The following is a 26,962-nucleotide window of genomic DNA, read 5'->3' as shown; positions in this document are numbered from 1 at the left end:
GTTCTTGCTTGTTGGTTATGTCAGAGTTGCTTACTGTGGTTTATGCTTGTATTTTATGGATCTACGATTTACCACATATGGGCACTTGTGATTCACACGCCATAAATCACAATTAGAGTAACCTGGGGCCCTGCTATGGACAGACATTTGACCCCTCACACACTGCGGCTGATGGCCGACCCTTACCCCCGGCTCAGTCCAACTGAATCTCAGACAAAGGTCCTTCCTAGCGTAGGTTCATGATCTCTCCTTATCATTCTACTGTTTTATTATGTACAAAAGTGGCGCTAACTATGTTTGTGTATGGCACTTCAAACTGTAATTTTGTTTGGTTCGGTAGGTTGTTCAGACTTTAAAGAGGAGGTTGGGAGGGGGTTGGTATGTTGTTTAAACTGCACTATTTTGCAGACCACTCGTCTGTTACATGAACTTATTTTCATACTTCTGGTAGGTCCTGGTAGATGTGGTTTGGGGTGTAAAGAAGTCCAGTAAAACTCCTCAACATTTTACCTCTCAAACGAGGATAAGTTATGAGAGAGTTAATCATATTCGAATAGAAGTGGGATTGAATGGAAGTAGACTCGATTGACGTGCTGTCGGTTTTGACTTTGAGATTTAAATTTGAGGCTGGTCACATAATCTCTGTGTGGGTTTGCATTTGCATTTTAGACTAAGACCTCGATCCTATTAAATTCTCTTCAACCAAACAGTGTGTATGTCTTCAAAATCCAATTGATTCATCTCAGATCATCAGAGCACCTGGGTAGTCAACAAGAGGAAAGTCTCTCAAAAATTATTCAAGCAAGTCGTGAAGTATTTCTTTACGTTCAAACACCCCTCCAAGGCATCAAAGATGATTCCTTTAGAAGCGTTGGAGGTGCAATCAGGAAAGTGAATACGAGATTTCTCATGAGTAAGTCTCTGCAAAGTCCATTGTTAAGCAAGTAGTCGGATGGACCGATTAAAAACTTACCACTTTAATTGGATGAATTGGATGGGCGAAGTTATGCACATGAGCTAAAGACTCTTCACATGAGGGCAGCATAGGGGTTGGAATAGACAGGATAATATGTCCTAAATGTAATTGTAGTTGACAGATGCCAATTCTTTTTTCTTAAACTTTGCCATGGATGTTTGTCAATTTTTAATACTTCTGACAGTACGTTATACTAAATAGCCCAACAGGCGCCCTTACTTTTCTACTTCCCACTTCTTTGTTAATATATATTTTTTAGAATCCATGAGTAGGCTTTTATAAATTATTTAAGTTACAGCAGAGCCATTGGGTATGAATAATTACTTCCATAGACACCTAACATTTAGTAAAATTGCATACACGAAGCAAATGGAATAGACAGGAGATAGGTTGAGCAAAGCGGGCTTTAAAATGGTACAGCAGGCTTCTACTCACGCATTTATCACTAACTTGCCCTCGCCAAGTCATGAGCACTGCAAATTTAGAATGGTACATTTCAGATTGCTTGTAGGCATTGTTCCAACCAGTTGATAAAAGTTTTAACTTCGGAATGTTTTTCTTCTATTCTTCCAATCTTTGCTTTTTGCGCAAGGTGTCAAGTCTTGCGAACAGACTAGTAAATTAGTTTTAGACATCGTAGCATATATTCTTTTACCTTTCATTAACCTTAAAATTTGAGTTGAACTAAATATCTCAAGTTAGCACGAATTTGTGCATACTATTCAATAAATATAAGGCACTTTCATGATTTAGTGAGGAGGATTTCTTAAGCAACAACAATTTTACTCTAAGTAGTGGCAAACTAGTTTATTTTTTAGACCAGAGAATTAAACTGCAGATGGATTTTACTACAAATAGTTGCCTTGGATCAAATCAGACAATGACGAGTTAAGACGAATAAAAGGCTTGGAGAATTCGATTTTTTGCCTAATTTAATCCTTCATTAGTCAAACTCCTTACATAAACACGTTTCTGTCATTTCAGCCTTATTGCTGTTCTGGACGTTTCTTTATCTCACCTCGCCTCGGTAACCCCGCTGCGTATCTCGTCAGATTATTCATTTAAAAGTAACACTATCAGCTCATCCATCCTCTACAGTGCATCTGCTTGTACAGTACTTCATTCCTAAGGCTCAAGTTTTTGTACATATTCTGTTTTCTTAATTGTACTGTGTTTCGTGATATCGGTCATGCCACTTCAATCAGAAACGGTTTGTACCAGCACCAACGCTGGTATGAGTTACGCAAACGGAAAAGCCAAATGAAACGCCCAGACCTGGTTCTGTGCCACTGCGGTACTCATCGCCAATAAATACGTGCAAAGGAATTGCACATTTTAAGAACGCAAAACTAGAAGCGAAACTTGTGAATTATTTCATTATTTTCGCAAAAATGCTCACTTGAATTGATAGTTCGCACGGAGTCTTGATATTTTCAAGTTATTGTGAAATAAATATAATATGAGCCAATTTTTTTAGAAATTATCGTAACAAAGCCGCAAATCTCATCCATTTGTTATATTTAAAATTAGGATCCCAAATAATATTAAAAAGCGGTCCGCCTGGGGGAGAATGCGGATGTCGTAGGCACGATCAGTATCCACACTTATACGCATCAACCTCTAGGCCATTTATCTCTTTCTCACCACGCTGGAAGTCGTGAGAATTGTTACCTACCACATTCCCTGTAGACAGCATCAGGCAGAGCTTTTCTTGTTGGAAACTTAAGGTGGGTATACGGTCTTACCGCGGAAGTCTTGATTTGGGCCCTAATACGACAACCATCAATGCTGCCATGGCAACAACATTTTGCTCACTTTGCCAATCGTTAAAATGCCAAATTTTTATAGAACTGTATCTCTACCTGAAGTTTACAACCACTCCTCCTATACGTCTTCCACTTTTAAAGCATGATTCGTCCAAAATCCATGTGCTACGTACGGTGCTTCACTACCCGTTATCCACCACTTATTAAATCCATGAAATTTTCTATTTTAAAATAAATAGGGCTAGTATTCTTAACCCTGAATCAGATGACCCTGATTTGCGCAATTTTGACGAGGTAGTAGTAATGTTCTGTAGTGTTGAAGATGGTAGGCAAAATAACAAGGAAGCAGATTTGTCGAGGCATCACCAAGAACTGATTCACCAGCTCCTCAGTACCAATACGAAGTGTGCTTGTTCACTAATGTACATGAATTTGAGACTAATTTTTTGTCCATGGGAACTGCAGAGACATTTAGAGGAGAATTTATTGTGAGTAGTATTACACCAGAAAGCAAAATATTAAAAGGAGAATCCCACCAGAGTTATGTGGCGTACAAACAGGGACTTAAGCGACACTTGTTTTCAAAATAAGAAGTTCGTAGAACATTAACAACATCTGCTGTCTCTCGTGAAAATGACCTGTGCATCATTTTTCGTCTCCTTTCTTCCCCAGTAGGAAAACTAGTTTCAACTTACTATATTGACCAGACCCCGTACTGGGTCTACTGCAATTAGGTGTCCGCATACATTGCACGGCCTGCAATCTATCACTAGTAGTGCGTCCCTCCACGAAGCATTCCTTTACTTCTGGCCTGGTGTGCAAGTTCTGGTACTCCCTTGGTTGGGGCTCTCCAAATAACTAGCCTTGTGTTGTCTACCTTTAGTAAATAAGTAGAAATCGGCAATAGGCCTACTTTAGTTGAGATTGTTAGAAATATCAAGCAAACTGTTTTGAATGCAAGCAAATGTTGCAGGAGTTGTTTTAAAAAGAGCAACATGAGCCTTCATTGTGCCTTAAGACAAGGAACAATTTGATCTCCAACGTGGCTCGTCTTTAAGTTACGATAAATACCGTGTACAGGCATTGAGAGTCAACTTTTTTTATTTTAGCATGATGCATTCTATGCCACGTAGGTTTACTGTGTTCATCGTTGTGTAAGTAGCGAAGCACTGCCCCCACTAAATACTCTACACATAATAGCCCTTATCCAATCATCCAGTAGCAAAGCAAGCGAGAGATATGTGGTCAGCCGAGGAAATAATTTGTTAAATTATTTAAAACAAATTATTTTACTGCAGCAAACTGAGTGCTCTTGCTTATAACTCCGGCCTTTTGCTCTCATCTAGCCATAAGAGTTGAGTTTCTACACCAATGTCTTTATGTAATTGAATAACAATTTTATCAGTGACGAGGAATGCTATCCGTGCAGGGCAGGGGATACGCGTGCTGACGGGCTACATCACGGACATTCGGTAATTTGACCTTTCCCTTCACTATCTATTTTATTAACACATAATTCTCATGTTCTGCTATTTTTTCGTGCCATCCTAAAACTGGGAAGCTCACTTCAATGTTCGGCAAAGAAATCGTCATTTGTGTTCCGATCTTGCGAAATGGGTAAAAACGCATTGAGATCCGAAAAAAATCAGTCATTACTGGTCAGTATATATTTAATAAAATTTATCACAATAATAAATATTACCAAACTCGTTGGTTGATGTTGTTGTTTTTACTGTTCCAGTCATTATTAACTCTATTACGGTTAGAAATAGGCATGAGTAAAGGCACAGTGGCTTCCATAGGGGCATTGTCTCTCTCTTTCAAAGTAAATACAGTGCTCGGTTCTATACTTTGGGTGGCTTGAGATACATCTAAGTTCTTCTATTCCATGTGCAAATTGGCAGTAGATTCCCATAGGACAGTAACCTCGCCTTTTGTAGTGTTTGCAGAGCTCCGTTTTATATCTAATATTTTTCATCGCTGCTTCTACAAGCTCTGCCATTCCATCGGGTTGTTGAAATTCCTAGAAAAGTATCATTTTATTTATAAGCGCTATTTCAAACCAGGAATTTGATCAAAGTAAGCAGATCATTTTTGAATTTATCTTCTGCATTTAAGGTGTATTTAATTTTAAAAACTCTTCAGCAAGGATAGCAGCATGAACTGTATAGAATAATTCTATGAAGTTATTAATGAACGTTAGATATCAAGATAAGAGCATCAAATATTAGCATGGAAGTGCTTATTTACGTAGTTCTAATCACAATGGCAATATGAACTATGCGCATCTTCGACTCAAGTGATTGCTTACATCTTGATTGAAGTTGATCGGATTGGACTGCAATGGCTGCGCTCTGATCAAACGAAGAACTTCAGGAACATTGGGAATAGGTGGCGCGAATGTGTCAGTATCTAACCTATTTAAATTCGTAGGATAAGTATTATTGACTTGAGAAGTTGAGAGTACTTTAAAACCTCCAAAAGCACCACCGAGAATTGGACGTCCCACCTTTGCAGGATGGTGCTGTTCCTGATCCCTATGGGGACTCCAGACGCACACTTGCAATCCTTCCTTGCGTGGTTTCATCGAATGCTCCTGGGAATTCATGCATGAATTTATTGACGAACTATCTGAACCTTTGTAACCACCGCCTAGGATTGGGCGTCCGAAAATCAAAGTGTCGAGTTGTTGATCCCGGTGATGTTTGAGACTCACTGAGTAGTCAAGCATGACGGATTGATCAATGGTGCAGTTACGTAGTGAATGTGATGGCACTGAAACTTATCGGCTGCTGGCTATCTTTCACTACTGACAGGTGTGAATGATTTATCGACATTTTATAATCTGTGGTTAGTGTCAATGCGCCGACAGTTGGTTCTTGCATAGAAGAAGACTGATTGGCCATCCGCTTAGGTGGTTTCACCTCACACAGTGGCCGCATGTGCACGTGTGCTGGTGATGTCATGCTGGTGAATCTATGGTTTGGCAACCTGCATGAGCGAATTCATGAGCTGGTGGGTGCATATTGCAAGCAATTGCTTAAATGTCATTGACAGTTTCTCTCCGTTCTGAGTTAATCAATGGATCTGACAGGCGAAAATTTTTAGGAAAAGTGAAATGAATTGCTGCGTCTTGATTCCTCCACTAGAAGAGTTAAATTTTGAGCGCTTGTAAAAGTGATGGCAGTCAGATCTTTGGATTCACTTTTTCCTTGGTAAGTTAAGCTAGAATGGTAATTTTTTTATGTCTTGTCCAAATACCGTCATTAAATTAAACACATTTTCTCCGGGTTTGCCCAACTTTGAAAATGCAGTGATATCTAGGACCATGGAGAATATTACCTGAAACGAGGAAAGGGTAAATATATTAAAATATGGCAAATAATTCACTTACAATCCATTTGTTGTTTGTATAAATTAATTCAATGTACAACAACTACGTTTGTTAACACGTGAATCTCCCTCTTAACAATCATTGTTGCAGACGTGCTCAAAAGACATTTTGCCATTTATTTGCTGTAGGCTTAAAGACAAAAGGCGGTATTTTGTGGAACAATGACCCAATCTTTCCTTTCGGCATGAGACTGAAATCATTGCAGCAGGGAAAACTCAATGAACTCCTTAGCAGAATCTATGCCTAGTACATGATTTTGTAATATGATGATATCTGCTTTCAACATGCTACTGTACTGATACTTCCGTCTCTAACGCAGTTGATGGGGACGTCTTGCTGATGATTCTATATTACTAGCCTCTTAGCTCTTTCACCTTCTTACACTGAGGTCAATTTAATATCGGTAGACTTTAAGTCAACCTCAAGGGTAACTTAAACCCGAAACTGTCCATATGATCTCGTTTTCATTTTGCCGGTGATGAACTCTCTTCATTCCTTGAAATACCGACATATCAAAAATATTATCCGGATAAAAAACTACTTAAACGGGGAAGAAAGGGAAAAAGAGGTGAAAGGACGCGGTCCCCTTCATTTAACCCGATTTCAAGCAGCGTCCTGCGTATTTATTGAGGAATACTTTGCGCACCCCCGTAGAAGTTTGGGTTTATCCTAGTGGATCAGCTATTCGAATAAGGAAAGAAAGAGGTTATTCGTTTTGATATTGTCGACAATGTGTTGAACATTAATGGCCATAACAAATAGATTGGGTGTGAATCATTTACATATTAATTTTTGGGCCAAACAATTTCTTTCAACCTGTTCATTCATCCCGCCTCGAAATATTCGCTTTTTTTTCCCATCAATGGGCACTTTGCCAGTGTGATTTAGTCGTTTTGCATTTATGGAATTAATACCAACTTCTTTTATCCATAAACTAAGTTCAAAAATATCTGAGAAATATCTTAGTAAAGTAGGGACTCTAGAGGTGTGGTTCTGATTTTGCACAAAGCAAATAATGTTGTTGCATTAAACACATTAATTAAGCTGGAAAATTGCGGTTATAAATATTCACCTTTGATATTTAAACATGAGATTTAAGGGAAAACGGGCTTTTGGTGTTTTATATACACGCAAAAATTTGGTAGACATGTTGTGGAGAATAGTCACGCCGTTTGGTCGCTTACCTTACAGTTCATGGCTTTGGACATGAACGCGCAATCGTTACCATGGTATGAAAGGGTGATGATGGCATTTGGCAAGTGTAAAGCCTAAAAATAAAGATAAATACGCTGTGCACAGAATTAAACCCACAAGCAAATTTTCAGAGACTTACGTAGCTGAATAAAACAAGTACTGCATAAAAGTTGCGCTGCACTGTCTAATTATTACTGGATCCATTGTGCGGTGTTATAACGGAATGAATTTAGTTTCCATTCCTCTCAGGTTTCGGTCATCATCCAAGCGGTATGGAGCTCCGTTCGTGCCAATTCTTTTAGCAACCCATCAGCTCTTCTTTTCATTCGTAAAGAAGACTCGTACAATTTATAACTTCCATAGAAAGGTCTGTGGTAAGCGAACTCATCCCAGGTGGGCAACGATCCAGATTTTATTGACTAGATGCTAAACATAAACATCTGAGGAAGGCATATCTTGTGGGCATACGAATCTGCAGAGATCCACAACAGAAAGTATATTAACGTCAAGTTGGATTCTGCCAATTAAATAACCTTATGATCTATAATGAAGTAAAAAAACAATGATATCAGGAGATCTGATTATGTCTACTATTGAGGTGTTTACGATACTTATGTAAAGTTCTGAAAGTTACCCATGGAAGTGCCCCTGCTGATAGCAACTCCAAATGATCGCCACCCATTGTAGGGCTCCGTATCATAAAGATACTATAACTCTGATTTAATCGGAATCTGCGATACACCTCAATTGTGTTAAAATCGCGCTTCCAATGGGTTTAATGTTAATTGAACATATGCAATACGTTGGTGGTGTGTTTAAATCTCGGTTGTGGGAACGGCCATTTACGGGCATGCTAGTAGCTCCAATCCCTTCTGTATATTGACGATACATATTCCACTCCTGTACCATGTCCTTACTTGTTTTTAGCAAGGTCTTGGGGCGATGAAATATGCCATCGATCCTGTCTCGTGAGTGGTGTGTAAAATGCAGAAGACCAATACCAAGGACGGTTAAGCATGACTTTTAAAGTTTGTCGAATCATGTAATAAAGCAGTGTTTGTTCTACTTTTGCATATAATGGGATAAGATTATAGAACGTTGGTTGTTTGTTGAACTCCTGATTTTGGTAAAAGGAGCCACTTAGCCGCACAGCCATAGAAACTCAGCCGAGTGGACTAGCATCTGGATCATAACAGCAGCTTAACCTCTTTTTCATGGCAAAAATACACATTCTGCCCTAGTATTATGGCTTCTTTCTTTCCCAGGGGAGTCTCGATGTGTCACTGGGATTTTACTCCTCTGTAGGTTTTTGTCATCTTGTTGGTAGGGCATTAATTTCATGTCACTTATGTTGGGAACCATTAAACAATTTCATGCAATTATACTGAGGCCTCACTCATAGCTTAAAATCCTTTATTGCCTCCGTAGAGAACAACATACACCGGTGTCGCACGTTTACTTACTGTAGTATAACTTATTGACAAATAACAAGTAGATGCACAAAATCTTGCAAATCTGCTTGTGGTTTCGGCCAACTTTCAGCGGTTATATAACTTGCTTTATTGTAGTAAACTATAGCAAACTAAATATTCTTTAAAATATTAAGGCTGATATTAAATCATACTTAGATGTCATTGGATAACTTGATGGCTGAGTGGTTCCACTCAATCTGTGGTCACACAAGTAAGCGTCGTGATATGTTATCGTGGGCATAATTTTAAGTCCAAACTCTCGGTTCTTCCATAGTCGAATTTTGTAAGTAGCTGTACTTATATGATTAGCATTCGCATAGTTACATGCATCCACATATCTGACAAATATACCTGGATTATACCTGCATGCAAATGTTTTTATTTCTATTAAGGCATACCATGTTATTATAACTACAACAAGTATTTTAGGTGTTCTAAACGTGTAAAAATAGCTTATGTGGCACTAAATAGTGTAAAGTTCTTAGTGCACTCTTAATTTCCATCGGTATTATTGACATAGTAGTTTTACTAGGCTTCCTCCATTCCACACTAATAGATCATCTGTTTGTGATGTTTTATTTGCTGGTATTGCTTTAAAATGCTTTTTAAAAATGATGCTGATAGAAATGGCCTTGAATAGCAGCGCGAACACTCATCCTTCCAAATTCATTGAAAGCCTTACATATGAATCGAAGCTTTTAAAATCTGGTAATGGAACAGCACCAGAAAATAGTATGATGAACCTCGCTAACTCAGATCGTCGGCTCCTGGAAATGCGAAAGAAGTTCCGCGTATGGACAATTTCTCTAGTTCTATACTTTGTTTTCACTTCCCTATCCTATGAGGTGGTTGGTAGAGTTTATGCTTTCAAATTGATTACATCCTGCGAATTACACCTAATTTAATTTCCCATTGAATCCGTCTATAATACACGTATTACATAAGAGCTAATTTGAACCAACGAGCTACTCGGTCGAAATGTTCACATCAGAATACAAAGCGTCGCAGCCGCAAACTTTTCTTTAGCCAGCATGTGGTAAATGCTCATTAGCTTCGCTTAAACAATCGCTAGTCATTCAGTACCTTTTCTCCTCAATCTTTGTGTGAAATTTTTACTAGCATCAGTTGTTCAGTCAGACCTAACATTGCATGTAAGCCCATCTGCCTTATAAATTCCACTTTGCTCTAACATTTAGAGCGAAATCGCTGAAAGCAAAAAGAAACGTGAAGACCTTGCGGTGAGACAGGAAGATTTGCGCTACCAAATGAAACGCTTTGAAGGTTTTATTCGCGATAATGAAGCAAAGCGCATTCGGGCCGTCAAAAAGTACTTGACTGAGCGACAGATAATCGAGGAAAAGACCAAAGAAGGCGTTGAGCTCAGGGTGGAATTTGGGAAAGCCAAAATCGCGTAAGACGAAGGTGGTATATGCGAAACCATTCCGATTCCTCACCGCAATACCTTGCTGAGCGTTGGTAAATTCGATTGTTTTCATTTTCAGATACGAGGATATGAGGCGGAAGGTGGAGGAATACAAGAAGTACGAATCATACCTTTTAGACGTCATTGACCTCCTTCCACCGGGTATGGTTGCGCCCCTGATGCCTTTGGCTATGTCCACTTATGTCTACTAGCAATACTTAGGTACCATGCAATAGTAGTGAAAATCCGATCATATGCTTTAGTCTTTGCTATTTATAATTCGAAATAATAATGCACTAAAAATGTTCATCCTGGGAATTCTTTCCATGTCACGTAAGTTTTGGAAATGGAAGGTATTTAGTGGAGGTGTAAGGCGCAAACTTTCCAGTATATTAATAACAAATCAATCATTTTGACAGATAATCATGCTTTGTATTTAGTAGTCCATCTTGATCTATTTCTAAAAGTAAAACTGTTATCACTACTTTTTTATGTCTATGCGTCTTTATTTTCAATAGTTCTTTTCGTAAAATTGAATGCAACAGTTTATGCATTTTAGTGGCTTTAGCTTGATCTGTTATTGTTGAATATGCATTTTTGTGCATAAGTATTTTGAAACTAAGGCAGTTTGTTTCATATGCTTATATTATATAGGAATAGGCCTCACCTCTCATACCTGAATAAAAAACTGTAATTAGTGATTTAAAAATCCGAAGCTAGTCTCATGTTGCTGCGCCGGTCCAGTGCCTGACACATTCAACCTATCCTCATGATTTCGTAATGCTTAATGAAGTGGTACTCTACTATTTATTCCTATTGAGTTTCCTAATTTAAGGGAAAAATTACGATACATAAAATGGCAAAACAGATGATAAACCGACATATTAAAATAATCTAACTGTATCAGATTTGTTATTTTGATTTAGACTACATAAAAATAGCAGACAACGTTCTTGTTGGCTTAATAATGCGCTACAACACTCTTTACGGAACTTACCAATCACTCCTGGCTGAGATGAATACAAAATCTAAGAATGTAAGTTGTGTTTGCGTTTTTAGCGAGAAGGAAAGAGAAGAGGGGTAGGAACACTAAGTTACAGCAGCTAGACCTGCAAAACTGACTTTGTTCAAAATACGATGATGAAGGGTCGTATTTTGCAAAAGGAAAAAGTTTTCATTGGTAAATAGCGCACACGGACACTTTGCGGCGTTCGCACTTTCATACGCACCGCACCAACTAGGTCAAGCAATCGCTTTGCGCTTATCCGTTCTCCGAGTATTTGCCCGTACTGGCATCTGCGCTTGACTGCCTGAACCGGCTCTCGGGAAATAAGCAGCTATCCTCCACTCCCCTGTACTGAACGGCAAGGAAATAAGTTAGGACAACTTGTGGATGTTGAGCTGATGCAGATGGTTTTTTTGTAAAAATAGGAAAATACATAAAAGGGGGGATCGGTCACATGACTTTAAAAACGAGGTACTGGAAAATATCAATAGCTTCCATATTTTTGAATTTTGCAAATGTCTTTTTTGTGTCCGATGCTCTGCGCTTATACTGAAATATGAGCATTTTTCAACTGCGTTTGTTTAGTTACTGGGGTCAAAAATGGCTGAACTACTGAAGGTTCCATAGAGTATAGACATCTGCAATTAGCTTTGTTGCACTAATGTTAAGGAATTTGAAGGGGTAGTCAAAACTAAATAAAATTCAGTCAGTATTTGCTCTTCTCAGATTCGTGAGGCACACACTCATCTACAGGCGCTTCGCGAGGAGCACGCCAGCCGAATTCTCACTCTCAACTCCAAACTTGCCGACCTCTATAAGGAGCGAGCTGCCAACAACGAGCAGCTTCAACAGCTTGTTCAAAAATTCGACCAGGGCCACAAGGATCTGCGAAAACAGGTGATTGGGGAGGGGATTGGCACTGAATGGCGAAAATAGGGTAGCGAATTTTGCAAAATGAGAGATCCATGCCATTTACCTTATAGTGGCTACGAAAAATTTTTTAAATTTACTTATTTATTCCGTTCCTTTAACTTCCTTACCCGTCTCTTTACCAGCGAAAGCTGTATTTATCATTGGATGAGGCTCTTTTTGTTTTCACTGCTTGTTGTTGCACATGCCACTATCCTCGCACTTTTTACACATTTATCAACAGTGCTTTTGGCTGTCTTCAGTTCACCAGCGCAATGCATATACTGGTCCATGCTGACTTTTCCCATAGCAGATATGGAGGATATTGACGAACTTACCTTGGAAGTGTGGTTAGAGCAAATTATGTGAAAATATTATTGCTTTTTTGATTTTAGTTGGAACTGTTCGGAACAGTGATTCGGTCAGTCGATAACCTCGTGGATAAATGCGGCTGGCCTTACACTACTGCAGTAGAGGAAAATGAAACCTTGTGCACCAAATTGGTTCGCATAACGGTAAGAATTCACACTATAAATTTTCCTATTAGTCAATTTCACGATATCGTCTCGCGGAACGTAATGAGGCATTAGGGATCTTTGTTGTGAAACAAAGTATTTGCCTATACAAAACCTGCGCTCTACCAAAATTCACCTTAGTGCAATCATTCAACATTAATTTTCTGTGCAGCCTTTGTTGCTAACCTATTTACGTCTCGTTGTCATGACTAATTATTCCATGATAGAATTACAGTTGTCCTTAAGTTAGGTTGTAAAACAGCGTAAATTGAAACAGCATATTCAATTGATCATAACTCACCCTTAGTTAAGCTGCATCATTGAGGTCAGGCAATCTTTCCCAAATTGCTGTACCACTTCGATTGCATTAGTTTGTCATGGTCAGAGATTTCATCCTCCCCCGATGTCTGTAGTTAACAGTGTTCTCTTATAAACATGATAATTCCTATCCGGTGTTGAAAACTGAACAGCCGTCGTATCAAGGCCATTCAAAAGGTGTAATTTCATTTCTGGTAGTCTGAGATTACGAGTTCTTCGCTTCATTCACTTTCGGAATACTTAATTCACATTATCTTCTTGTAAAAATAAGAATCGGAATAATGCATCATCTTTGTTCACAATTCCGCCTTTTTAGATTGAAAATTTCAGTTTTTTTCGAGTCTCTCTGCATCCGTGGGAAGATACCCATAACTAGTGGCTTTTTTCCCGCATATCTGTAGTTAAAACCATTCGTGGCGATGGCAGGTTGGTGTTTGCCAATTCTAAGTGCTTTTGGGGCACAATTTTTGACAAGTTCGAAAAAATATCTTTTATATGGTGTAGGTAGACAAGTAAAAAACGGCATGACTACCCAAGCGTCTAAACGTGAGCCTTTGTAATTCCCGTTTCGCAAGTGCAAAATATGTGTCCTATTGCTATTTTCATTCTTGAATAACCCATCTAAAATGATCTTAAAAGCATTGAACTTTTCATTGGAGTGAAAAACTCTTAAGTATATTTGATTTCATGATTCTGATTTCTGATCTGCAATAGGGGAAGGCGACAAGAACTTCTAGCTTAGGGATCGGGTTTCATTAAATCCATTGAATTGTGGCATAAAACCTAAGCACGAAAATTAAAGACCCCCAAACATCTACGTAAATGGTTGAAATGGCGTAGTCTTAATGAATCATGGGAGAAAATATGAAGTATAGTTAAAATCACGCTAGCGCTTGCGGCCCTGTCTCATTTCCTCTGTCATAAACTCTTCCATAAATTTTGATGGCTGAGAGTTAGCCTCACGTGAACTCAGTTAAGTTTTATTTTAATTCTTTTTGAGTAGCGTGGTCGCTATGGGATTCATTGGTAATTATAAACTGGTTACCTTCAAGATTACCTAGATCGATCCACTACCTAATTTCATCTTAAATGCAAATTTGGTAATTTCTATCTTCTGTACGCCGAGAAACACAGTGTTTCAATATCCCGAACGCTAGTGAAATACTGCAGCTATCCACACCTAGTGAACCGAACAAGTCAACCAATGTAAACAGATGGTGAAAAACACTTTTTAAGGTATTCTTTTGTGTAGTGTTTAGGTTATGCAAAATCGGCAACAGACTTTTTATGTGGGCTGAGGTTTACGCCATGGCAGCTTGCACAACAGTCGTCGGAGCTTCCATTTGCCTTCCAGTATTCAAATCGCCTAAGTGGTTACGTTTGTAACCAAGGCGCGAAAATAAGTAGCCTTCAGCCCATGTTAAGTTGGCCTCCCATTCCGCTTATGCGTTATGAATTGCACGCATTGTATCGCCACGAGACGTATTCGGTAATTCAACTGCCACTGCAACTAATTCTTAGCAAAACTAATTCCGCCTTTTTGCAGGTCCACAAAGAAGCTTCTATTCATATTTGCGAAACAAATCCACTTGAGACAACTAAAATAATACAGTGTAGATTGTATCTTACCCTAGTTGCCAAGATCTAGGGCACTTTTTCCATTTGGTTAGTTTATTGTCGTACATAATGACTCAACTTTTTGGCTTGGCTAAAAAATTGTCTGTTAAACTCTAAGTGACATTCTTTACGCGAAATCTAAATACCACCATCTCTCATCTGGCGCGAATAACCGTTACGGCGTCATGGCATACTTTTTAGCTCTTTATTAACTTAAGTGTGTATAAGCATCGAACACAGACCATTGAAACCATGTTCTCTTCGCCGTCAGGTCACGGGTTCTGTGAGTGATCTATAAGTGAAGATTTTCTAAACCTTTCCTTAGCTAAATTCTCTACCTCCACCTAACGGCTTCCGATGAATAACTAATTACATGGAAGAGGTGGAGGGATGCCTTGGTTTTCTAATGACCTCGAGACTGCTCTAAGTGGGGTTTGTTTTTCGTTTAGGAGTACATTGTCACTGTGCGGATGATCCTCGCGGCGATCAATGCGAACAGCGGTAAAGCCGAACGTAAACAACCACCGAAGAATCGCGGTGCCACCCCCGAATGACACGACGACTTCACAGCATTCACAGTATTACGCGTATGAGTTTACTGTATGCGGGCTCCGAAGTATCATGCACAAGTAGACCTTGTGGATCCTGAGAGTAAAAAAACAACACACAAATTGGCCCGCCTTTTGAGTACATCTGGATCTCAGGCTTACATGAAAAACCACATATTTTCGTTTTGAGCGGTGAATCGCTTCAGGCCTATTGCACGTGACCAGCACTACACGGCGCCCAATTCCTTTGCGGTCGCAAATGCTTCAATCTTCGGTTACTTGCAGTAACTAGTAAATACTTCAACTAATAGTGTAGTAACGGGCATGCAAATGACAATAACTTAGCTTCATATTATTCGACTGCCATGTACGTCCTGCAGTTTAAGATCAAAGTAACATCCAAGAACACGAATAGTGATAATCGCCCGCATTTGTGATACCATAGGCGTTGAACTGGGATATTAAGGGAGTACCACACACTGGCGATGGGGAAAATGGGGGCAAGCTTTACCTTGTATTGCAAAAGAAGCGGTAGGTGGGTAAATAAATGTCTTTCTTAAATACTGTGATAAAAGGAATAAGACAGAGATGTCACTAGACAACAGTATTGGGGAAATGTGCGGTTGGTTGGGTGAACAGGGACAAAGTAACAAAGACGTAGCAAGCTTGCAGCCCGTGAACGATAGCAAATATAGACACGAGGTTTCACAGGAATGTAGGCTTCTGTACTCAATCCAGGAAGTGAATACTCATCTTGTTTTCAATATCCACGCTCTCAACGGCCTGGAAGGGAAGAAGGTACATTATTACCTATTCTAAGGGAATAGTAAAGGGATTTACTGCCACAAATGACGCAGTATTTAAAGTGGTCCAGCTAAACCATGAATTTACTACACTCAAGAAACTGGTTACTGGGTTCTGCGAGACACTACTTCTCCCTTTTTTACCTTGCGAACCTCAGCAAGGTGCTCCACGTTTAAATACCCGAACTCAGCTTTCAATTGAAACACTGGATGCCAGTCACAGCAACTCGCGTAATGCGTTTCAAATGTTCCCAAATATTACACTAATCCCCTTTCCAAACCCAAGATCGCAACAGTGCAGCCCAAACGAATGGGGAATTCCATTAATGATATGGTAATTAGACTGGAGGAGGGGGAGAACGCGTTTAAGTCTCTCTCTGATATGGTCATCCCACTTTTTAAAGCAACAAGGTACGTCAATTGACACTTGTGTTACAGTACCTAAGCGTGCGTTACTTGACGACGCAGGTAGTAAGCTGATATACCAACTGCGTCACTTAATGGAGCGCAGCTTTAGCACTATCATAGCAGATCACCCACAAATGAACTCTGTGGGACATGTGTGCAAGGCTAATTTACTTTCGATTACCAGCCCCAATCAATAAATTCTGGGAATGACTTCCATTAACCCCTAGGCTAATGGCAAGAAACTCAGTTTGGTTTTTTGCTTATTTTGATACGCTGAAGGCCAAACTTACTAACTCTTCCGTTACATCACAAAGTCCCTGTGACCCCTACCCGCTTTGACCGACTTTTTCTGCGTACAGTATCGTGACTAGTAGCCTCGTCTCTCGCTTGTTTTTTTCTAAGCCCTCCCCATGCAAGACGCTACTTTGTTAGTTTCAATGTATTTATGGTGTTACCAAAGTAACACTTCATATTATCAGAGCAGTTAAAAATACCACTTCACGGCTAAAGTAGAAAGAGCCACCATCGATAACTTCCTTTCGGCCATTTGGAAATATAATGTAGAAAACGACTTCGACATTGTAAAGCTACTCTAAACAACAAACAACTTCATCCGTTGATTTTACTAACATTAAAGTCACTGGACGAGCTGGGTGCATAAAACAAAGTAAGCATACAAAAGCAAATACTTACCGCTTTGAATTCGTCATAGGTGATATATCCGTCACCATCAACGTCTGCTTCAGCCATTGTTCGCTCACCAATCCGATTAATCTAAAAGGTTGAATGCACGTCGATGAAACGAATTTTGAGAGGCTGATAAGGAAGAGTTTGATTATCGTTTCTTTTTTGCAATCTGACTCAACCAATTAGAACTCCCAAAGAAACTCAGACTAGGGGAGAGAAGTTGTCGATTTCATCCATTCAAAGTGTTGATACGACGATTGTAAGCAGGGACTTCAGTTGCAGCATTTAACAACTCGCGCATGAGACTAATGGGAGCTAAAGAATATGTGACGTCAGAACGGTAGCTCTGAATATGTCAAGCAAGCAATTTTATCCACAAAAATATGCTGACAGTTTGGCGTATTCAAGTGCAAAGTGTGTGATCGTCGTTACAAGTAAACGAGTGAGATTTACTTCGCGTGTTATAGCGTGAACATCTAATTTAAGCACATTGTTAATACAGATAAAAAATCTTTACGGAGTGAAAAAGGTACCCCTTTCATATGGGTGAAGATACATTAAACATAAGTTGAAATGGCTTAAATATAGATGCAAACAGCGTTACCTGTTCCATTGTGACGCTAGCTCCAACCATCATTTGCAGAACACTTAGTAGCTCACTTCGGGATATTCGGTTGTCGACATCGAGATCGTACATGCCAAAGAGGAACCGCAGTTTGGCCTCGCGATTATTATACTCAGTCACACCGCTAGAATTTGGCTTTCGAAAGCGTGCAACCTTTTGCATAAATTCCCGGAAATTCAGCTCCTCCCTAAAGAAAGCAATTAGACGGCATTTTGTCGATACCAATAACTCTGAAGCACAGTTTAGACGAAATATCAAGACACAAAAAATGCAAACTAGACTGACGTGAAAAACAAAATTTATCGCAATTAGAGTCCATCGACGGGAGAAACACTACCACCAAGGAGGATTCCTCATTTTCAAAGACATATTTAAGCTTGTACAAAGGATGTAAAAAGTGAGACGGACTTACCCGCCTTTGAAAAATTCGTTTATAATACGGTCGCCCAGAGGGTTTATGGCTAATTCAGGTATGAGGAGAAAGTCTTGACGCCTAAAAACTATGCGTGATCGCAAAATTTACTTCAAATATCCTGCCTTAGATCGATCAAGTGTAGTATAACGATTGTAAAGCCTGTGTATTTGCTTCGCAGAAACTGCTCAGTAACCGCAATTCATATTTACTTACATCCAGTCTCAGCTGATATCTCAGCCACTTCTTCTGGGTCCAAAATCTTTGAAGAACCACCTCCCATCGCGAGCCCAAAAAAATAGGGTAACTACGATCCCAACGCTGCTATACACCATCATTTAAAACGAAGACCGTATTTCATAATCAAAATACATGATAATAAAATAATAGCAGTTAAAAAAATCAAAACTTGGTTTTTTTTGTTTTAAGTCCTTTTTAAAACGGCAACATTATACTCATACACTAAGGAGTACTACTCAATTGATCTGGGCACTTTTCGATATTTTATCCGGTGAAGTAACGTATCTTACAAGTTATTTCCATATATCTCACCATATTACATTTATCTATTAACAACATCTTGTATTCTTAAATACAGGGGTTCAGCAATTATCAAAGTCTTACGGCAGATCACTGTTCAGTCTGCAAATCGTTGACATCTGCCCAGTCGGAAGGCTGGCGCAGTCTGATTGCTTGTCACCTGAGAAGCATATTACAGGTTGAGAGGTTTCGTTGACCTCCAAACACAAACGTGAAGTCGAAAAGGCTGAGAGGAAGAAAACACTGTATATTGTGCAGGGGATAAATGGAGTGCAGAAATATGGTCATAGTCTTCAGCGAATCTATGGTTTCTTGCTCCTTTAGGAAGGGTGAGTCAACGAGCACGGCGTTAGGCTTTATGGCCTAGAGGGTGTAGTCGCAAAAACATGCATTACGGTACATCATGTTTCTCAGGAGCGGTCGAAAAAGCGAGTAGATGCAGTTTTACCTTCAAATACGACGCAGCTGTCATTTAAGATCCGCTCAGTCGAACCCGAGTCTCACTGCTACTTGTAAAGTTACCAAATATTTTCATACATTGTGTCCTAGCTACAAATAAATAACCACAAAACCACTTCTTGGAATAATTCTTGCTAAAATGATCATTATCTTTCTTCATTCCCATTCTAATGTGGCATAAGCTTATGAGCTTCACCTTTACAAAGCTTTTGCCTGTAGAAGTCAAAGGAGAACTTATTCGCAGTTCTTCTTAGTCATCTTAGAAATATCAAGCTTGCCTGCGATTAGTTAAATTCCCAGAAAGAGTGTTATTACGTGGAGGAAGATCTGATGAATATTGGGGGAGAGAATAGGGATGAGGTAGTGCCTCCCATTTAACCTAAAATGGCAGTCTTCTCACAGGTCACTTTTGCCAAAAGAGGTCGCCTATTGTCCTATAAGAACAGTGCTTTCTTCCGGCTGCTTATCCATTATAGCTGTTTCTGAAGGTTTTTTGCACGCACTTGAATAGCATTATGTTTCACCTGTAGTCGCTTGCCCTTCGGCGAGGCAGCTATGGTGAATACACATCCACAGCCTAGCCTTCTTGGGAAAGATAGGGTGTATCGGAGGTATGAGGTGGTATGTGAGCCGTTTGCGACAATCACTGATATACTGGCTCGGTAAATAGCGGCAAACAGGGGTACTTTCTTACCTCATGTCAGCTAGTCCATCTTTCTTAGAACATAAAGGAAGTGGAATGCACATTAATAGGCTTTAAGTTTACTATCACCCGGTGGTGCATTTGAGACGCATCAGATTTGGCAGTTTCTACGACTGTTTCTTCCCAATTGAAGTAGGCGTGAAAGTATCGCCCTACCAATCACATTTAACGAAATCGAAAGTTACCGACAGGTAAGTCTTCAAATATTCATGTCAAAATTTGCACGCAATTATTTACTTTCAAACACAAAGAGGCTTCATGAATGCGGCGCATTCTTAAGCGTTTCATCACAAGAAGCAAATTTGTAAACCACTTCGTGACTGTAGACTCCCCCACTCTACCTTTTCTTAAATGTCTCATGGACGTTATGAAAAGCTTCTACGGCTTTGGAATTCAGTTTAGCACAAGGCACTTTGGCAAGCCATCACAAAATTCGTAATGTCTTTCGATCATTTAACAGCAAAGGTGATCACTAGCTCCTAAGAGTGAACAACCCACTAAAAGTTTAAATTCCAAGATGTTATACTTATATGAATCATGACATGTAATTGCAAAATGACAAGTGTCCTATGTTCACCCAACAGCTCATGCCATATTTTTAATCAAACAAATAGACAATCTTTTAACGAGCATAAAATCACGAACGTGCTCAAAAATTGTTCAACAAAGAAGCCCCATCACGCACCTTCAGGACTCAGTCATCCCTAAAAAACTCACTCTTGGGGCATGCGACTCTTTAAGTAGCCCGAAAAAAAATAATGAGTAAGGAACTGTCGTCAAAAATAATGTATTCACTTAATAAACGTAAAAATCTCAATCAACATTTATGAGAAGGTGAAATAAACTAAAAGGCATGAACAATGCATTGCCTGACAGCATAGCCTATTTGGAGCCAAGGGTAGGAAGACCCATCATTTCCATTAGAGCTTCGAATGTAAGGTAAGTGATGGTGACAGAGGGGAGAGTTTTGGAGAGACTGGTTAAGAAGCCCCGGTAGAGGCCGGAGAGGCCGTCCGCTTTGAGAATGGCTTGGAACATGTTGAGGATGCTGGGTGGTATAAAGTTGGTGTTGGCCTGGAAGCGGGTGCGCATTAGGTTTGCAGGATAAACAATGAGCAGTGGAATGGAGGAGGAACAGATGATAAGGCTTATCGCTACTGGCTTTGCGAGATGAGGCATTGGCTCACCTGGACGGTAGCCATGGAAGTATTCCACATAGCTACGTTTGAAAAGCTAAAAATGAGGCAACTTTAATGAGAAGAACGCGCATTTAAAGGGACAGTTAGACATCATTTTACCTCGAAAAACGATAGTTCCAATCCGGCGTAGGGAACATAACTGAGCATGCTAATCGCATAACCACGGTAGAAACTGCGCAGACCACCTTGACTATAGACTGTCTTCATACAGGCGATGATCGAGTTTGAATCATCCGTCTTACGCAACGCCATGCGAGTCTTCATCACCTATAGGAAAAATGAATGAGATCTAAGTAACCTTTCTACATCGAAAGCAATATTGGATGGAGCATTAAAATACGCTTGAACAGGATAGGTCCGACTCGAACTATACCTCCATGGGATATGTGAGAGTGAGGGACCAAGCGCCAGCCAAGCTAGCGACGAAAAGTCGTTGTGAGGGATGCAACTCTTTTGCCTCTGGAAAGAGGATATCCTTTAGTTTGCCATGAAAACCGAAGCGCAAGGCGGTTTCGGGTCCATTCTTCAGCACATTTACACCGTTGCCCCGCCACAGTGAGAACAAGCCTCCGTCTGCTATTAATGCTCTAAAACCTTAAAACCGGAGACATACTAACTTTAAGACGTGCCGCCTATACTAAAACTACATTATGACTTCACCGCCCGCACTGAACTCAAACTAGTTACGATAGCTAACACACTACATAACCTGCACCGATCGCAATAAAACCGAGTAATAACAAAAACCGAACGTGACGACTACTTCTAAAGTAGCATAATTATGTGAAGGAAATGGGCCTACTTTTATACATATTTAGGCCAGCGATTTCGGGTGTCGCGGCTTGGCGTAGAACCTTGAGCCTGTCGATGGGCGCAGTGCATGTGCGTGAGACACAGCCGGCCAGGAAGCCGGCAAAGTAGCGCCTCCTGTCAACGGACTTGCGGGAGAGGACGGTGCCCGAGGGAGTAACAAAAGTGTTGGAAGAGCGAGCTGCGATCACGATGGGCGAGAGGCCTCTGTAGTGGCCACCCACCTTTTCCGTACATTTTTCGAGCTCACCCATGAAACCTAATGAGGATTCAAAAGGGCATAAAGAAGTCGGAAATAAAACGAAAACTTGATTCCCGTGAATTATGCAGTGTGTTAGAAGTTAAACCAACCTTAGCATGCAGGATAAGCACGATAGTAGAAAACATGAAAAAGAATTACGTCGCTTATGCTTGTATGCGATTGATTGGTTTGAGACATAGGCTTTTGATTCTTCGACGGGATTTTGAACTAACTACTACAAATGGAAGCGGGAACAACTCAAACAGCATATTAACTGAAAATTCAATAACTTGCCTAACAAACTGCAATTTCAATAAAGACCGCACCAGTGGGTTAAATATCAACCAAATAAGTGGGGGGAAGTCAATAGACATGGAGTGAATGAGAAGCAAGCAAGTTCCTTACCATGGACCAAAGGAGAACCAACCAGCAGGCGGCACAAAAGGATCATTATGTGAATAAAATTTGGGGAAAACATACAAGACATTGCGAAAATTATTACAATAATAAAAATAACGACCCAATTATAGTCAGAAACGTACAAATGTCAACAGGTGAATAATATCAGGCGATAGCAAGCAAACCGCCGACAAAACAAGCTCCAATTTCCATACTAAAAGGATATACGACTTCCTGAGACACTTAAAAGCATAGTTCAGATAAGACGCTCGACAGCCTGTTTGAAACGGCCCACCCCCTCGTCTTATGCGGTTACTCGAATCATGAACAAGCAACTGCACCCAGAATGTGCGGCATTGGATCTTAAAGGTCAAATTCAAGAACCGGTAAGTTCACAGTTCCCTGGCATATCATATTGTCCTCATAACCTGCGTCTATGACCTTTGTTTAAAAAATATTTATTCGGGATAATTGTCTTTTTTAGTAGCCGCACTGGTCAGTGAGGATTACTGCATTACGCAAACATGGAGTTGGTGTGGAGCCGAGATCCTGCCCCATTGTATTGCAGTTTTTAGGACATGAGTCAACGAGCACTGGCTAATAATGATTATAGTCACGGTGGGTACTGTTATGCCAGTAATAATTTAAGTTGTGTCTACTATGATTCGCCAGAGTTCTATTCTTACCAACATCCTGAGGAGAAGTACACCGACCCCATCAGTTTATCAAACGTTCACCGAAGCCAGTTTCACGTTGTTGAGGCGCAAAGTGATGAGGACGCCAACTATTCCAGTTCCCTATTTGCGGACTCGATTTTTCAGAACTGTGACAGCACGGTTGATGACTCTACACGCCCTTTTGCTGATTCTGCTTTTAATTCGGCACTTCCCTTCCCTGAACACAGCCAGTCCTATGATAATAACCAGACTGACTATACTGTGTATGAGTTGTCGACTCCAAGTGACTTCACCACATCGAAGATTAAACACGTAGACCATGCTAATGAGTTTACCATTTATCAAGACGATGCCTTTTTGGATTCTGGACAGCCCCTTTATTCTGCGCCACAAAATGCGACTTCCTTGAGCAACATCCCATGTAATAGGGACCACTCAACATATCAGACCTATTCGTATTCTTCTTATCAGTTTGATGACACCTTTAATTACGCTTCGGAACAAGTGGTTTCGTCATCTGGTCCCTACACTAATGGGTTTAGTTCGGCTTCCGGAGGTGGGGCACGTTGTGCCGCTGATTCTCAGATTAACTATCAGGTTACTGTTAATAGCCAGGAGTCAATGTTTACATCTGGTGAGAACTTTCCCCAGACCCAGTTAAATCAGCAGCCTTATGCATATTCCACTCCATACACAAATAATCAACCGGCGATACCCACCCCTTATAACCACTCTGCGTGCTATGTCACGCATCACGGTACATTTTCATCACGCTATCAGGAGCCACAAGAAGTCTGCCAGGATTCTCAACCAAATATTTATCAACAGAATCAGAATATCCATTACACTGACCTCTACACCGAGCCCGTTCAACCTGTTTGGCAGGAGCAGCCTTGCGGCAGTCATAATTCACAATGGCATTCCCAAGCATCGAACACCTGTGATCACAGAGAGGATTACAGCCGAATGCAGATCTATAATGGCAGTAGGTCATGTTCATACGAGTCGCAACAGCAGCATCCTTTTGGCTTCGCTGAAAATTACCCACCAAATGCACAAAGTGATACCCAAAGACTTCAATCACTGTCGAAGCCTATTCAATCTTTCGAAAAGGTAGGTTCTATGCTACTTATTTTCAGTCCATACTGGAAGGCGGTGTCTCATATTTTCCCTTCAATTTCAGTCAGATATCACGAATAAGGTTACGGACTCTGCGTTGCAGGAAGCCCGTCAGGAACAACGGCTTGATCCAGATATGGATGGGGAGGAGGAAGAGGAAGATGATAGTATTCCTTCCCTGTCTCATCCTGGATCACCATGCGAACCAGTTCATGAATATGCCTGCTCTCAGTGCGCCAAACGGTTTGATAGGCCAAGTCACCTGGAAATTCACTTTCGCACTCACACAGGCGAGCGTCCTTTCCGTTGCTGTATTTGCTCAAAGGCCTTTTCACAGGCCTCAAATCTACAGCGGCATATGAAATCGCACAAAACCTGGCCGCAGTTGCGTTCAGTCGGTGGCACCGTGTCCTCCAGCAACCTCCTGATGAAACCCTCCCGCTCAATCTTATCAGTTGCACGGAGGGTGCAGGTTTTATCTGCTTCCGAGATGCTGAACTATAGCCTTGTGAACAATCAGTTTGAGTGCAGGTTCTGCGGGATGCGAGTGAATGGATTTCAAAATATGCGCTCTCATATGGTGGAGCATAATGATGAAAAGGTCTACCAGTGTGTCGTGTCTTCTTGTTTGAAGACCTTTACGGAACTGGAAGCCTTTACAGATCATTTAAACGTAGCGCATGACTTGGCCAATTCCAAGTGGCTTCGATGTAATAAGTGTGAAAAGCAATTTGAAAGTATGTATACTTCCGCTGCCATACCCCATCTTGTGTTTCGTGTGCTTTCGTACCTATTTCGTATTGCTAGATGTTTCTGACTTACTTGGGCATTACACGACAAAACGTGGCTTGATTTCGCACTGTTCTTACAAGTCTGCTGTGAAAACAATGCACAAGTGTTCAGATTCCCAGCAAAGCAGGCGTCCACATTCGACTCAGTTAAGGTACTTTATCATTGTTTTCTAAACTGCTAATGCCTACATGAAGTAAAAACCTTTTATGAACGTTTCGCTGGTTTGTAGATGTCCGATCTGTCGGAACCGGCGCTTTGCTCGGTATGGATTACTGCGCTTGCATCTGCTCAATGATCATGCTGTTACGAGCGTATCTGAGGCTTCTTTATTTAGATCTGCGAGGATTAAACATCCGCAAGTTATTTTGAGAATTTTTTAAGAGCCAAATAATCTTACTGTTCCACTGAGCTTGTTTATACCAACCTAGAATTGGTTTCCCTTCAACCGAACTGTTACTTATTTTCGTACTGATGCGCACATTTTGCTACTCAATGTTCTTTTTTATTTCAATCGACTGTGCTTGATTTATTGCTTGACTGCATTTTAGTTTTACAACTGGTAGCGTCAACCTTCCTGTCGATGCTAGCTGCATTTGCGTTACCGATAGGGCCAACCGGTTCCTGTAAATCAAATAAAATGTACTGACTTATGATGGTCGTATATCGCCGATCTTGTACCATGTGACGCTGAATTATTGAAGTTGGTTCAACCAATTGACTTTTTGGTGTCTATTTTCTATATGTATCACAAACAGCGACACTAAATAATATTTCTGCCATTTATGCTTCAGGGGCAAATTGGGTAACCTAACGCCACTGGCACAACCAGCCATTTCTGTGTCACAAGACACCCTCTTGACGGTTGCGAGTGAACCCACACAACCACTTGAGGACTGTGGCGGTAATAACGACGTAAGCGGCAGTGGCAGCATCAGTGTGGAGGCGTCGCAAACACAGCTCCCAAAAGACTCGCATGTTCCACTTCGGCTCGCCAATGTCCACCTCGTTGTCGATCGACGTGCCGCCAACGATGTTACTGCCAAACGGCGCGTCAGGCAGCACACCGACGTGCCCCCTCTTGCCTGTCCACTGTGTGGCCGTGTGTTTAAAAAGAGGAAATTTTTCGATGACCACTGCATCTTCTGCCAGCAGGTAAGGGTGCATATGATATCTATCTTCATCAATTAAGCGTATGGAGATAGTCGGTTCGACCTACTCGTAGTAAATCGTGTCTGACTGACTTATTTTGGCTTTGGTGTCCCTAAGGAATCAATAAATTTCTCCAAAATCAAAGCATACACTTCAAGTGCTTTTAGTGTTGAGACTGAAGTTCTTTTGTTATGCTTGTATGAGAGTTGGTAAGTTGATTGTCCTTGATTTCTCTTTACCAGAAACAGATTGAGGCGGAGCGTCGTCAGCGTTGGCGTAACAGTCGACGACAATCGGGCAATCCGGTGGGGTTGGAAGACTCCGCGACCGCAGTTACCTCAGAGACGCCTCTTCTGACAGAACCAGTCATGAGACGACCGCATCGCTCCCATCGCAGCGTTCACGCCCCTCCTCCGCCACCACCACTACCACCAAAACACTCCATCCCCGCTTCCTGATTGATTGGGGGTAGGCTTCCTCCCTCCACCCCCATTCTGCGTGTCTTTCATCACTTCTTTCATGGTTATCTACTGCTCTTCTTATGTAAAACTTGTTACTTTTTTTCATTTACAATATATTCCTAGTCTTTATAATCCTCTTTGATGAGTTCCTCGCATCCCTCGTTTGCTGTCTGCCTATCAATGGAAAGAGGCACTTTATTTCGCTATTTTCTTATATTATGGGGTCCTAAAAGACAAGCAATCATTGCCATTTGAACGAACTGTTTGCAATTTCAACTTCAGGCGTCACCGACACTTGTAGACACTCAACCTCCAATCAGCAAAGGTACATCAGAAGAGA

The 26,962-nt window shown here is 40.7% G+C and overlaps 5 protein-coding genes across 5 annotated transcripts; 2 read left to right on the top strand and 3 right to left on the bottom strand. All coding sequences in view use genetic code 11, as the record gives it.

Moving 5' to 3' along the window:
- Positions 1 to 4,504: 4,504 nt before the first annotated feature.
- EGR_02457 (Butyrate response factor) lies at positions 4,505 to 5,473 on the bottom strand (the record flags this gene model as incomplete). Its single annotated transcript, XM_024491706.1, has 2 exons — positions 4,505 to 4,765; positions 5,054 to 5,473. The coding sequence occupies 2 exons, from the start codon at positions 5,471 to 5,473 to the stop codon at positions 4,505 to 4,507; spliced, it is 681 nt and encodes a 226-aa protein (XP_024353857.1).
- Positions 5,474 to 8,976: 3,503 nt separating this feature from the next.
- EGR_02456 (Coiled-coil domain-containing protein 42A) lies at positions 8,977 to 15,144 on the top strand (the record flags this gene model as incomplete). The annotated part of the gene is made up of 8 exons (XM_024491705.1): positions 8,977 to 9,013; positions 9,427 to 9,593; positions 9,999 to 10,213; positions 10,305 to 10,387; positions 11,152 to 11,261; positions 11,958 to 12,128; positions 12,536 to 12,655; positions 15,040 to 15,144. 8 exons carry the CDS (start codon positions 8,977 to 8,979, stop codon positions 15,142 to 15,144), a joined length of 1,008 nt encoding a protein of 335 aa, XP_024353856.1.
- Positions 15,145 to 15,867: 723 nt separating this feature from the next.
- On the bottom strand, positions 15,868 to 18,356 carry EGR_02455 (Calcium-binding protein p22; the record flags this gene model as incomplete). The annotated part of the gene is made up of 5 exons (XM_024491704.1): positions 15,868 to 15,921; positions 17,043 to 17,123; positions 17,641 to 17,848; positions 18,074 to 18,161; positions 18,290 to 18,356. The coding sequence occupies 5 exons, from the start codon at positions 18,354 to 18,356 to the stop codon at positions 15,868 to 15,870; spliced, it is 498 nt and encodes a 165-aa protein (XP_024353855.1).
- Positions 18,357 to 20,657: 2,301 nt separating this feature from the next.
- EGR_02454 (Calcium-binding mitochondrial carrier protein SCaMC-1) lies at positions 20,658 to 22,038 on the bottom strand (the record flags this gene model as incomplete). The annotated part of the gene is made up of 4 exons (XM_024491703.1): positions 20,658 to 21,008; positions 21,074 to 21,241; positions 21,348 to 21,568; positions 21,777 to 22,038. 4 exons carry the CDS (start codon positions 22,036 to 22,038, stop codon positions 20,658 to 20,660), a joined length of 1,002 nt encoding a protein of 333 aa, XP_024353854.1.
- Positions 22,039 to 23,002: 964 nt separating this feature from the next.
- Positions 23,003 to 26,619, top strand: EGR_02453 (Zinc finger protein; the record flags this gene model as incomplete). Its single annotated transcript, XM_024491702.1, has 5 exons — positions 23,003 to 24,214; positions 24,285 to 24,957; positions 25,242 to 25,323; positions 25,804 to 26,164; positions 26,404 to 26,619. 5 exons carry the CDS (start codon positions 23,003 to 23,005, stop codon positions 26,617 to 26,619), a joined length of 2,544 nt encoding a protein of 847 aa, XP_024353853.1.
- Positions 26,620 to 26,962: the final 343 nt, after the last annotated feature.

Source organism: Echinococcus granulosus (genome assembly GCF_000524195.1).
Source record: "Echinococcus granulosus chromosome Unknown EG_S00011, whole genome shotgun sequence".
NCBI lineage: Eukaryota > Metazoa > Platyhelminthes > Cestoda > Cyclophyllidea > Taeniidae > Echinococcus > Echinococcus granulosus.
This window is presented reverse-complemented; position numbering and strand designations above follow the sequence as displayed.